This window comes from Geotrypetes seraphini, chromosome 6 (assembly GCF_902459505.1).
Source record: "Geotrypetes seraphini chromosome 6, aGeoSer1.1, whole genome shotgun sequence".
NCBI lineage: Eukaryota > Metazoa > Chordata > Amphibia > Gymnophiona > Dermophiidae > Geotrypetes > Geotrypetes seraphini.
In genome coordinates this window covers 137,647,749-137,661,841 of record NC_047089.1, presented here as the reverse complement: position 1 = coordinate 137,661,841, position 14,093 = coordinate 137,647,749, and the positions used below count along the sequence as shown (strand labels likewise).

At 39.8% G+C, this 14,093-nt stretch overlaps 1 protein-coding gene across 1 annotated transcript in view; it reads left to right on the top strand.

Annotated features, from left to right (window-relative positions):
- The window catches only part of TMEM131 (transmembrane protein 131), a 396,906-nt gene extending 383,222 nt beyond the window's left edge, over nucleotides 1–13,684 (top strand). Inside the window, 2 exon segments of the mRNA XM_033949394.1 lie at nucleotides 7,178–7,341; nucleotides 12,630–13,684. Coding sequence (XP_033805285.1) covers nucleotides 7,178–7,341; nucleotides 12,630–12,923 — 458 coding nt within the window. The 3' untranslated portion in view covers nucleotides 12,924–13,684.
- The last annotated feature ends 409 nt before the right edge of the window (nucleotides 13,685–14,093 follow it).

Here is a 14,093-nt window from a genome sequence, read left to right as displayed (position 1 = left end):
AGTCAGCCTCCAATGGGTTGAAGAAGAGGCTGAGATGGGGGTATTTTGGTTATGCTCTCTAAAAGCATGTCAAAAAGATTGAGCTGGTTTCTGAGGAGCTGAAGTCTGAGGTTTTTGCCTCTTCTGTGGTGGAAGTTTAGAAGAGGAGGGTGTTGTTGGATAAGCCCTCTTATACAAAAAAGAAGAAGGGCCACTACTCGGACTGGAGGAGGGTAACGAGTGGGGTCCCGCAGGGCTCGGTGCTCAGGCCGCTGCTATTTAATATATTCATAAATGATCTAGAATCAGGGACGAAGTGTGAGATAATAAAATTTGCAGACGACACCAAACTATTTAGTCGAGCTCGGACTAAAGAGGACTGCGAAGAATTGCAAAGAGATTTGAACAAACTAGGAGAATGGGCGACGAGATGGCAGATGAAGTTCAATGTTGAGAAATGTAAAGTATTACATGTGGGAACTAGAAATCCGAGGTACAACTATACGATGGGAGGGATGTTAGTGAAAGAGAGTACCCAAGAAAGGGACTTGGGGGTAATGGTAGACATGACAATGAAGCCAACGGCACAGTGCGCAGCGGCCACTAAGAGAGCGAATAGAATGCTAGGTATAATCAAGAAGGGTATTACTACCAGAATGAAAGAAGTTATTCTGCCGTTGTATCGGGCGATGGTGCGCCCGCATCTGGAGTACTGCGTCCAATATTGGTCGCCGTACCTTAAGAAAGACATGGCGTTACTAGAGAGGGTTCAGAGGAGGGCGACACGTCTGATAAAAGGGATGGAAAATCTTTCATACGCTGAAAGATTGGAGAAACTGGGACTCTCTTCCCTGGAGAAGAGGAGACTTAGAGGGGATATGATAGAGACTTACAAGATCTTGAAGGGCATAGAGAGAGTAGAGAGGGACAGATTCTTCAAACTTTCGAAAAATAATAGAACAAGAGGGCATTCAGAGAAGTTGAAAGGGGACAGATTCAAAACAAATGCTAGGAAGTTCTTCTTTACTCAACGTGTGGTAGACACCTGGAATGCGCTTCCAGAGGACGTAATAAGGCAGAGTACGGTATTGGAGTTTAAGAAAGGATTGGACATTTTCCTACTAGAAAAGGGGATAGAAGGGTATAGATAGAAGAGTACTATGCAGGTCTTGGACCTGTTGGGCCGCCGCGTGAGCGGACTGCTGGGCGCGATGGACCTCGGGTCTGACCCAGCGGAGGCAATGCTTATGTTCTTATGTTCTTAAGTAGGTCTTAAGAACATAAGAACATAAGCAGTGCCTCCGCCGGGTCAGACCATAGGTCCAACCTGCCCGGCAGTCTGCTCCCGCGGCGGCCCAAACAGGTCACGACCTGTCTGAATCACCAGAAGGGGCTCCCTTGCCACCTTGGTTTCTCATTGAAGTCCTATCTTCCCATCGTAGTCCTAACCCTCCGGTCTTGCACATGCACGACCTGTTGGGTTTCTATACTTATTACCTGGTTAGCTTTCTATACTTGTGTTACATCCCAGCTCCTCCCTCAGTATCCCACAATCCCTTTATCCCTCAGGAATCCGTCCAATCCCTGTTTGAATCCCTGTACCGTACTGTGCCTGATCACTTCCTCCGGTAGCGCATTCCAAGTGTCCACGACCCTTTGGGTGAAAAAAAACTTCCTTGCATTTGTTTTGAACCTATCTCCCTTCAGTTTCTCTGAATGCCCCCTCGTACTTGTTGTCCCCTTCAGTCTGAAGAATCTGTCCCTATCCACCCTCTCTATGCCCCTCATGATCTTGAAGGTCTCTATCATATCTCCCCTGAGCCTCCTTTTTTCCAGAGAGAAGAGCCCCAGCCTATCCAACCTCTCGGCGTATGGGCAGTGTTCCAGCCCTTTTACCAGTTTCGTTGCTCTCCTTTGGACTCTCTCAAGTACCTCCATGTCCTTCTTGAGGTATGGCAACCAATACTGAACGCAGTATTCCAGATGTGGACGCACCATCGCTCGATACAATGGCATGATGACTTCCCGCGTCCTGGTTGTTATGCCCCTCTTTATGATGCCCAGCATCCTGTTGGCTTTTTTCGAGGCTGCTGCGCACTGTGCAGATGGCTTCAGTGATGCATCTACCAGCACACCCAAGTCTCTCTCAAGTCTGCTGTCTCCCAACAATGCCCCCCCCAATTTGTAGTTGAACAACGGGTTCTTTTTCCCTATATGCATGACCTTGCATTTTTCCACGTTAAAGCGCATTTGCCATTTGTTTGCCCAGTCTTCCAGCTTGTCCAGGTCCCTTTGCAGGTCCTCACACTCCTCCCTGGACCTAACTCTACCGCACAGTTTGGTATCGTCTGCAAATTTTATAACCTCGCACTTTGCCTCCTTTTCCAGGTCATTGATAAATATGTTGAAGAGTAACGGCCCCATCACCGATCCCTGTGGCACACCGCTCGTGACTCCCCGCCAGTCAGAATATTGGCCCTTCACTCCGACCCTCTGCAGTCTACCCGACAACCAGTGCTTGATCCATCTGTGCACATCCCCTCCCACCCCGTGGTTCCACAGCTTCCTAAGCAGCCTTTCATGTGGCACCTTGTCGAAAGCCTTTTGAAAATCGAGGTAAATGATGTCTATGGGTTCCCCATTGTCCACCCGACTGCTTATTCCCTCAAAGAAGTACAGAAGGTTCGTTAGGCACGACCTTCCCTTACAGAATCCGTGCTGGCTTGTTCTCAGTAGGCCATTCCTCTCGATGTGCTCGCAAATGCCGTCCTTGATCATAGCTTCCACCATCTTCCCTATAATTGAAGTCAGGCTCACCGGCCTGTAGTTCCCGGGGTCACCCCTCGATCCCTTCTTGAAGATAGGTGTGACATTCGCCAATTTCCAGTCCTCTGGTACCTCACCAGTTTTCAAGGATAGGTTGCAAACATGCTGGATTGTGCCCGCTATTTCTTGTCTTAGTTCCTTCAGAACCCTTGGGTGGATCCCGTCCGGGCCCGGTGATTTACCGCATTTTAACCTGTCTATCTGTTTGAGGACATCCTCCTTACTTACCTCTATGTGCTCCAATTTTTCGGCCTGTTCCCCACTCATGAGCTCCTCTGAGTCCGGTATATTAGATGCGTCTTCGCTCGTGAAAACCGACGAGAAGTACGTGTTCAACCTCTCAGCTACCTCTTTATCCTCCTTAATCACTCCCTTCCTATCCCCATCGTCCAACGGCCCCACCTCCTCTCTCGCTGGTCGCTTCCCCTTTACGTAACTGAAGAATGCCTTGAAGTTTTTCGCCTCCCTGGCCAGCCCCTCTTCGTATTCCCCTTTCGCTTTTCTAACCTCTTGGTGGCATTCCTTTTGGCATTTCCTGTGCGCCTGGTGATTTTCCTCCGTTGGGTCCTTTTTCCATCTCCGGAAGGATACTTTTTTGTCATTTATTGCCCTCTTTACTTCAGTTGACATCCAAACCGGGTTCTTTGATTGCTTGTTCTTGCAGCCTTTCCTGAAACTGGGGACGTACATTCTTTGTGCTTCCTGCAGGGTGTCCCTGAATAGGGTCCAGGCGCTTCCCACAGTCTCCATCCTAAAGATGTTTCTGAGCTTCCTCCCCACCATTTCCCTCATAGCAACATAGTTCCCTTTCTTGATGTTGAGCGCAGTTGTTGCGGTCCTCCTTACTATGGGTGTCCCCCTTTCTAATGTGAATCTGATCGCGTTGTGATCACTGTTGCCTAGTGGTCCTCCCACTTCTACCCCTCTCGCAGGCCCCCCTAATCCTTTTAGGATGAGGTCAAGAGTAGCACCCCCTCACGTCGGTTCTTTGACTAGTTGCTCCATGAAGCAGTCCCTCACAGCTTCTACAAATCCTGTTTCCCTAGTGCAGTTGGAGTGACCCGTACTCCAGTCTATTCCTGGGTAGTTGAAGTCCCCCATCACTGTTACACTTCCAGTCCTGCATTCCTGTCTTAATTCCGCTTCCAAGTCTTTGAGAAGACTTAGATAATTGAGCCTTAGCCTTAGATCCAGTTAAAGTGGTCCATCTCTGTTCATGTCAGGTAAGTCTTTGAGTGGCATCCTCAACCTTGTCTCCAAAGAATTCTTCACCAAGTCAAGGGATATTTGCCAAATGAACATTTGTGTCCATGTCTGAGACTCTCAGCCATGCAAGACATCTCATAGCAATGGACATTGCCGATGCTCTGGATGTTAACATCAAATGCTGATCATGCCATAAACTTTCACGTTTGAAGTAGAGCATGAGTAGTCTCTTGAAACTCTGGCAGGCGGTCAGATGGAATATACTGCTCCAAATCAGCCATCTTCTTTATGAGCTGTTTGAGATAAAAAGACATATAGAAGTTGTAATTGAGAACTCTGTTGACTAACATAGAGTTCTGGTAAAGATGACGACCCTCACAGCCTGATGGTGCAGTGGCATAGACCCTGGAGATGGAGGATTTCTTAAGAGTGGATTCAAACGGCAAAGACTGATTTGACAATTGTGGCTTATCAAATCCAGGACAAGATTGTATTTGGTAAAGAAAGTCAATCTTTCTAGGAACTATCGTAGTAGATAGAGGTATCTCCCAGTTCTTAAAGAGTGTGTCCTTAATCAGATTGTGAAGAGACAACTTAAGAAGCTCCTTAGAAGATGCATAAAAATCTAAAGCCTCAAGGAGCTCTGCTCTGGGCTTAGTGTCTGAATCCAATTTGACAAGCAGAGCTTTTCCCATCTGTCTGATGTATTTGGTAAATAAAAGTCCCTCTGGAGGAGATTTTTATCTGGGCAGAGGAGAAGCATCTGAAGGGATGCCATTTGACTCTGGAACAGATAATGTAGGTTCATTGTCAGTATCATCAGTATTGTGTTTTTTTTTTTTTGGTTTTATAAATCTTTATTCATTTTCTTATGTTACAACAAGTGTTTTAAATAAATTCATTATAAACTTGAATAATCACACTTGATTAACTTACAGATTAATATCAAATTTAAAATTTCTTTAGAAAATCAATATTTTATAAAGTTATAATATTATGTAAGAAATTTAAATTAATATAATTATTATTGAATATAATAATTTCCTCTCCCTCCCTCCCTCCCTATCAATACTGAATGAGAAATCTTTATTCATTTTCATATGTTACATCAACAATATAAATTCATACTAATATTTCAGAAAACTAAATTTATATAATTCTTAGTTAATATAATATCCCATCCCCTCCCCCCTCCCTTCTATTCAGTAATACATGAATAAAATTTTTAAATGCTATTCTTTCCATATTTCATATTATAAATCAAGTATTAATATATTATATAATATTTAGAGATATGATCCCTTTTTCTTCTAATCAAATTCTATACATGGGAAAATTAATCATTCTTTACAATATTCAGTTAATGGTCTCCATATTTTTTGAAATTTATCTATATGTCCTTTTTGTGTTGCTATAGTGAGCTCCATTTTGTATATATGACATACAGAATTCCACCAGAATGTATAATTTAATCTGTCATGTTTTTTCCAATTGAATGTGATTTGTTGTATTGCTATTCCAGTTAAAATAAAAAGAAGTTTGTTATTACTTGATGATATTTGACTTCTTGCTCTCATAGTTGTTCCAAATAATATGGTATCATATGTCAAGGCTACCGGATTTTCTAACATCCTATTTATTTGGGGCCAGATTGATTTCCCGAATGTTAAGATGAATGGACAATAGAATAAAAGATGATCTAATGTCCCAATTTCAACATGACAATGCCAGCATCTATTTGACCTAGAGCTATCTATTTTTTGTAATCGAACAGGGGTCCAGAAAGCTCTATGTAAAAGAAAAAACCAAGTTTGTCTCATAGATGCTGATATTGTGTTGAGGCCTGTGATGCTTGCTGGGAAGAGGATGGCTTCTTAGTCAGTTTACCCATAGAGGAACACCATTTGATGTCAGTGGAGGCTTCGATGCTGGTACCGATGGCTCTGATTTATTGCTGGACTCCATGGATACGATCTTGCTGGATACGATGAGCCTTTAAAGAATGCTTTTGTAGAGTAGAACAAGCACAAGTGTCTACTAAATACTCAGACCCCAAACACTGTATACACCAGCTGTGTGGGTTAGTGATGTAAATAGGGCACTGGCACCAACAGCACTTCTTAAAGCTGCTCAAAGGCTTCAACATGGAAGGAAAAATTTCGGAGACAAAGTCAAAAGACTCAATGGCTGACATCGAGTACACAATACAGCGAAGGGGAAGAAAGGGATCCGAAAGCCTGACTGAGGGAACAAAAAGGAATATATATATATATATATATATTTTTTTTTTTTTCAGACTGAAAAAGAACATATTAATAAAATACAAGAAATGAACAAAGCTGAAAGGCAAAAAGAAACGTTGATGGGAAGGCAACATGATATTGGACAGAGTCCAAAAAAATACAGCTTCGCTCCTTAGAAAACAAAGAATTGACGAACTGCAACCGGGCAGGGAGGCACTCGCGCATGCGCTGTGTGGGTAGTCTCGAAGCTTCGCAAAGCTTAAAATGATGGTGCACTTTTCACTGTCTGTACCGGGCTCCATGGATGATGTCACCCACATGTGAGAATATGTTGCCAGTGTGTCCAAGGATAATTATCTATTTATAGGGACAGAGAATTGAAACTAAGCATGTAAATCAAACAAAGCTAAGTAAATAAGACAAATCACATATGTCAATAAATATATAGACAATACAATGGCATGAAATTAAAAACATTAAAAATCAAACACTTGCTGTCCATGTATTTTACTTCTTTTTTTTTTAACCTATTTTACTTATTTTTAATGGAAGTGTTTGTTTGTTTTGGGGTTTTTTTTTAAATGTTTTTTTATTTCATGCCATTTTATTGTCCATATATTTTTTGACGTATGTGATTTGTCTTATTTACTTTAGCTTTGTTTGATTTAAGCCATAGTTGTCCCCTGAAGAAGGCAAACCTGTTTACCGAAACCTGAATCCTGGTTAGGACTTTCCTAGGATTCCACTTCTTGGGATGTCAGACGGTCTTTTTAAAGACTAAGGACTTTACTTTTTATACATTCATTCATTTATGCTGTTTTGAAATTAACGTAGCTGTTGGTTGTTTTAGCCATATCTCTTGCCTCTTAATTTGCTTTTTGTTTTATAATGAGCTTTTAAATATTTTTCTCTTCTTTTTACAGAGGTTTTCAGTAAACTTGGGATTTCTCGATCTGCATATAGTCAAGATTCCCAACAGAATTGGACCGAGTTTGGTAGTGTTACATCATCTATTTGGGATCCTTCCGCCACAGACTCTCTCCCCTCTTGGCCAACAAGTTCAAGTTCCCCTACACACGCAACTACGGTTCGTACAAAGACCATTTATTATATTTTGGTTTTGATCATTTGTAAAATTATCTTACAAAAATTGCCCCCTTTTTCCTCTGAATTATAAAATCATTCTTTGCAGTTATTCACACTGAGCAGAGCAGTGATAGAAGACTATTACTACTACTGCTTCTCATTTATATAGATCTACTAGACATACGCAGGCTGTACTCTAAATATGAATGAGATGGTCCCTGCTCCACAAGCCTACAATCTAATCAAGACAAACAGGACAAATAAGGAATTAGAGAGGTTTAATGTGCAAGGCGTAACTTATGACTTAGAGTATTGACAGAACATAAACCAGCTTAATGCGTGACATCTTGCAGCAAAAAGTGTTTGCACATAAGTTTGCATTCATGATACATGCTTATAGTTTATATTGACCCTTATCTAAGATTTCAGTCACAAGATTACAGTAATACAATTGACGTGTTGCATACTGACAGACTATGAAGAATCTAGCTATTTAGTTTTAAGATTATATATACTGCCCTAGAATTTCCAAGCTGTTTACAGAGCCAAATAATGCAAATTGACTGAGTAATATACATGCATAATGGTCTAGTTATATAACCTGCTTCAAGCTTATTTTCTGTGTGTGAATATAAAGATGTAGTGATGTAATACAATTTTCAAACAAGTTTACCAAAATAAAACACGTAGTAAATTATTATAAATCATTTTCTCTGTCTGCAGCTAAAAACACCCATGTTGTAAAGAGTTTGGACCAGGCAGCAACAACTATAATTTTGAAATCCCCAGCATCTGCTTAACACTACCAACTTTGCATTTTGTAGCAGATCTGTGTCACTAACAAAGACAAACTTTTTTCCAATTCCTCCACAATATTCACAAAATGAATTGAACAGGACCAGCCCCTGAGGCACTCTTCTAATTTTTTGGACATTTCCAAATATATATATCCAAATGCATTTCCAGATATATATTTGGGCTTAGTTGCAATTACACTGTTCCTAGAGGTCTTACAATCAGAGTTTGTATCTGAGAGTTAAGTGCTTGACCAAGGTCACAAGGAGCATCAATGCTAGCTTTCCTGCTTCCCATTCCAGTGCGGTAACTACTAGGCTATTCCTCTACTGCACCTTTCTTACCTCAGAGTAAATTCAGTTTACCATTATCTCTTGTTCATCTCTCAGCCAATATCTAACCAATTCACCACTTTAGAACTCATTACCCTGATACTCAGTTTATTAATGTACGACAGATGAAAACTTTACTGAAATCAGGTAAACCCACATTCAGTGCATGTCTTGAATCTAATTTTGTGGTCACCCCATAAAATAAAGTCAGATTCATATTTGTAGTTTAATTTGGCACAATCTGCCTCTGGTATAGCCATCCTGCCTTAGATCTTAGCACCCACTGGACTGTACTATCATTTCCTACAACAGGGTGTCTAATTTTCCTATCACTGAGGAAAGTATGTAACTGGCCTGTAGTTTCCAGTTATCTCTATTTTGATTTTTCTCCATAGAAACACTCCCATCTCTAAAGATTAGGTCTTTCAGGGGATCTGTCAAATCTCTGAGCCCCTTTTGTACCCTAGAAGGTTTCTTGTCAGGCCTGTGGCAGTATCCACTTTGTTGCCTTCTACACATTGGTTTTGTAACTTTTCAGTCTTAGATATTGCACCCAAAGCAATCCTAGCTTTTACATACCTGGGAAAAAACCTCTTGCCATTTAATTTTACCTCTAATAATTGGTTTTTCTACTTATGCTCTGCCATCTTAATTTCTCTTTGTGTAGCTTTACCAGATATATTTTTCTATTTTCATCTTTCTGAGATCTTTTGTATTTTTTCACTATTTACCTTTTTGCATTTTTTGATCCACCTCTTCAGAGAACTATATCAATTTCCTTTTTGTCTTCCTTGCATTTACTTTTTTTTTACATAAAAATTTGTTCACCCTATTAAATAGGCTTACAGGCATATCCAATTTATATACCGATTACACGATAGACTTCAGGAAAGCAGTGAAGATCTACCTCTTCTTATGACCCAACCACAGCCCTCCTACCCATCCATATAGACTAAAAAAAGAACCACATTCAAATCCACATGAGCTCACAAATGAGCCTGTAGTCTATAAACCATAGAAAATGACCAAGTTGATAAATCAAGCCATTTGTTAAGCTAAAGTGTATCCAGATCAATGGCCTCACTCTGTTGATTGTTAACCCCCAGCATGTAATAAGTTACTCCTCCCTTGTGTCAACTGTATCTCCTCCAGTATGTTTGACACTATGTATGTTAACTTGTAACCTGTTCTGAGCTTTCTGAGAGGACAGGATATAAAACTAAATAAATAAATAAATTTTCTTTTAGTTTAATCCATAAATCCTCCTACTTTGCCTATCCTCGCTTATCTGCCATATCTATTTCACCAAAGTTAATACTTTTGAAATTCATGGCTTTGAGTTTCATGTGATTCCTACTACTACTTATCATTTTTATAGTGCTGCCAAATGTACGCAGGGCTGTATGTTAAACATGTATGTATGTTTAATGTCCCTGCTCGATAGAGCTTACAATTTAATCAAAACAGATAAACATACTGAATCATTTAGTTTCCATAATTGCTGTTTTCATTTTCTAGTTTAAATGCCTGTTTTTTCAGCTAATTTGTTTTCTGCCACAGTAAGATATATTCCATTGTTACCAAATAATTTTCTTTGATTTCATGTATGGTCCTTGAACCCATATCTGTTAATCTTTACTTCAGATTTTATGTAATGTATTAAAGGGAGCTTCATTTGACTAAGGTGATATTTATAAAATCTCCAACTCACATCACCTTAATACCTAAACCAGCAATAAATTACTAAATTATCATATGAAAGTGGGTTTCTACGTGAACGCTCAGACCCATAACCAAACTCTAGTGAAAAATCACGGAGTCAGTTATAATAGAGTCTATCATTGCTTGTTCACGGTTTCAGCCACCTGCTATTAATCACTTAAGTTTACAAACGTATAGCTATGTTCTAACAGACAACACAGCATACTTATCTGAAATGCAGAGTGGCATTGCTGGTATCATTAACTGCTCCGGGTACAGAATGGGCTTGGTTGGGGAGTTTCCCATATCCCGTCTCTTTATTTCTTCTCTTATAGTAATTGTCAATTGCTTTGGTACAAACTGAGGGGGTTACACACAGCCCTGTGATGAAGGAGGCAGAGCCGAGAGAGAAAAAAATGTAGCTGATGCCTTTTACACAACTCATGACTAGAGGTGAATAACCCACTGGTTCAAGACTCGTATTCCTTTTATTAAAAAGAAAATTATCAAGGCTAAAAGGTTTCGACAAAATAGAGCAAGAAACTTCGTTATTCACATTGTCAAAAGTGACTCGAACAAGAGGTCATGCACTAAAACTGAATGGCGGCAGACTCAGGACTAATGTCAGGAAGTTCTACTTCACACAGCGAGTGGTGGATGCTTGGAATGCTCTCCCGGAGGAGGTTGTGACAGAGACCACCATTCTGGGATTTAAGGGCAAGTTGGATGCACACCTTCTTGCAAATCACATTGAGGGATACGGGTGAACAAGGTGTCCATTAGGGAACACCTAGCTTAGCCTCCGCGTGTGCGGGTCGCCAGACAAGATGGACCTAGAGTCTGATCCAGCGAAGGCATTTCTTATGTTCTTATGTTCTTACATATTTAAGATGCAGAGTTACAGATGCTGTCTCCTTATCTCCGACTTCTGAACCCGGATTTCACGGTTGGCTTCTCCAGGAGGGGACACTGTCAGAGGAAACAAAACCCTCATAACTTCTTGATACAGGGGCCAAAGCGTAGTGGAAACCCAACTATAACATACAATACAAACTCAATTCTAAATACCATATAAACGCATACATACATACATTTATTTAGGCTTACCAGGAAGAAAAAACTCCCAGACCAGACTGACAAGACACCTCATGACAATGCGCTCACTCGAGCAAGAATCACGCAATTTATATAACTCCTCCTGCTAACGTCCGGTGTCATGATGTATGACTCTTGGAGGCAAGTGCAGGAGACACCCGGCATTCATAGATTTGAAACCATCAATTTCATTATTCAACCCGACAGGATTCAAGGTATGCCATTTAAATATGAACTGGTGCTCCTCCTGGAGAAGGTATTGAGAAACATTGCCTGTGATTTTATGTGCTTTTAACAGCACTGTATATTTATGATGGTCTCTATTATAACTGACTGTGATTTTCAGTAGAGTTTGGTTATGGGTCTGAGCTTCACGTAGAACCCACTTTCATCTGATAATTTAGTCATTTATTGCTGGTTTAGATATTAAGATGAAGTGAGTTGGAGATGTATTAAAGTTAGCCATGAAACATAGCCTTTCTTAAAGAGTAATACTTTGGAAAAAAGGGATTACTTAAGCCCCTCCCCTGAATTCTGGAAATTTATCTAGGCCATTCATTCTGAAGTGGATTGTAACTTCAGTTTGAGAACCCTTGCTTTCTTCTCTGATCACAGAAACAATTTGGTTTTTATTCCTGCTGGCTGAGGATCCTGAAAAGTGTTTTTTATTTGGGGATTTTGTGTACATTAAGGAAGTAATTCTATAAGGAGGATGCTAGCATTTAGGGTTGTTATAAAGGTGCTATAAAAGTCAGGCTTATCTGCATCTTAATTTCCCATGGGAGTAACTAACCTCTGCAGTAGCTCAGTTGTTATGTTGTTCAAACTGCCTGGGAACATTGGGCCACTAAACCATAGCCCAATGCTCCCAGGAGATTGCCCTCTCACCCCAGATTCTGTAACTCTCTCCACCCACACCAATGCCTCCCTGCCCAAAGGCACTCCTCCAATCCACAAAAGCATGCCCAATAAGGCCTACCTTTAGATTGCAAAGGGAACAGTTGCAGTAAATGGGTGAGGGCAGCTAGGGGCTGTGCTTATAACCTTTTTTAATAGTAGGTTCAATTGTCATTTGAAATTTAAGTGAACCTAGAAATTTATTGTCATATAATCCAACCAATTTATATCTTTCCTGTCCTGATGCTTAAGTTCTTCAGCCTCTTCTTTGCAGTCACCCTTGTATATGCTGTTCTAGTACTCTTATAATACTGTTGCTCTTTATAAGACATTTCCATTTAAAGAATCAAAATATAAATTAATTCCACTGATAAGAGACAATATACAAACCATGGCCCTAGATTCTCTGTAGCAAAACATAAGGCCTGATTTTTCTCAGACTGACTATGTGTGTGTTCTTTTTTTGCAGTCCATTCTTGGCAACACCAGTGGCTTATGGTCAGCTACCACTCCATTCAGCAGTTCTATTTGGTCGAGTAACCTCAACAGCACTCTTTCTTTCACCACTCCAACAAACAGCCTATCAGGCATTGATCTCATGGGCAGCGAAAGTCCTGCATCTGCTGCCACAACGGCTGCTACTTCCAGTCAATCTGATGATATAGGAGGACAGACATATGATCCTTGGCGAATATGGAGCCCTACAATTGGAAGGAGAAGCTCAGATCCTTGGCCAAGTTCACACTACCCTCATGAAAATTAAAATTAAGGGATGATAAAGCAAAAAAAGAGAAGACATTCACATCATTGATCATGATCAAATTCTTTGGAAGCCATTGATTTGTTGGAGTATCATTTTTTCTAGGAGTCAGCTGCTCTTGTCATTGCTTTTCCTCTTTTTCAGCACAGTTTTGAGTCATTCATGTTTTTTATGGCTTCCTCAAGTATTTTTTTGCTGTTGCAGTAATATGAGATTGCTGTTGTGCTTGAAATAGGGTGTGTTTTTTGTTTTTTTTTATAACAAACAAATCTAAAATTCAAATGATGACAGAGATGTTTTGGAATTTTCCAGTTATTTATTCAGAAGCATACAAAAATTGTTATAAATTGGGAAATGGTGCTGAGCTTTATAAAGTGCCCCTGCCATTCAACAGTTTTAATTGATTATCAGGCTTTGGTTTTTTAAAAGAGAACATTTTCCTTTGCAGTATTATGCTCCTGATACACCTAATTTAAACAAAAATTAAAAAGCACTTTGTGCTAAAAATGCAGAGTATTTTTTTACATAAGGCTGTCTCTAACAGATTGCCAGAATGTGAGGTACAGTACACATAGATGTAAAAGCATTCTTTTCAGGCTGTGTGTGTACTCCACGAATGTAAATTTGCAGACCCGAATGCATTTTAAAGTTCACCTGAAATGCTTGTTGCCAAATCTTGTAAATGAAGCAAGATTCCCTGTGCATTTCTTTATACAATTTTAATTTTGGGTTGTACTTTAAAATAAATGAGGCTTTTTTTCAGTCTTTGTTGTATTTAATGCAAACATTTTTCATTGTATTCAATGTAGAATTTCCTCATTACTCTCCTTTGCTGTTTTTTCAATTAACTTTCATTGAAATCAAAGGTATCTTGTCCAAACTAATTTATTTAACTGATCATGGCTAGAGGTGTACCGAATAGCATATTTTGCTATTTGACTCACTGAATATGAATAATGAAAAATATTATTCAGCCAAATACAGAATATAAATAATGGGCATTAAGCTTTAAAATAACAAATTATAAGAGTGTCAACGTGAAATCAGAGATCAAGTGTTTATTTCAGTAGGATTTAGCACAGTAGAGCCCCAGAATATTTGTATTATAATTTAAATCAGTGTTTTTCAACCTTTTTACACCTATGGACCGGCAGAAATAAAATAATTATTCTG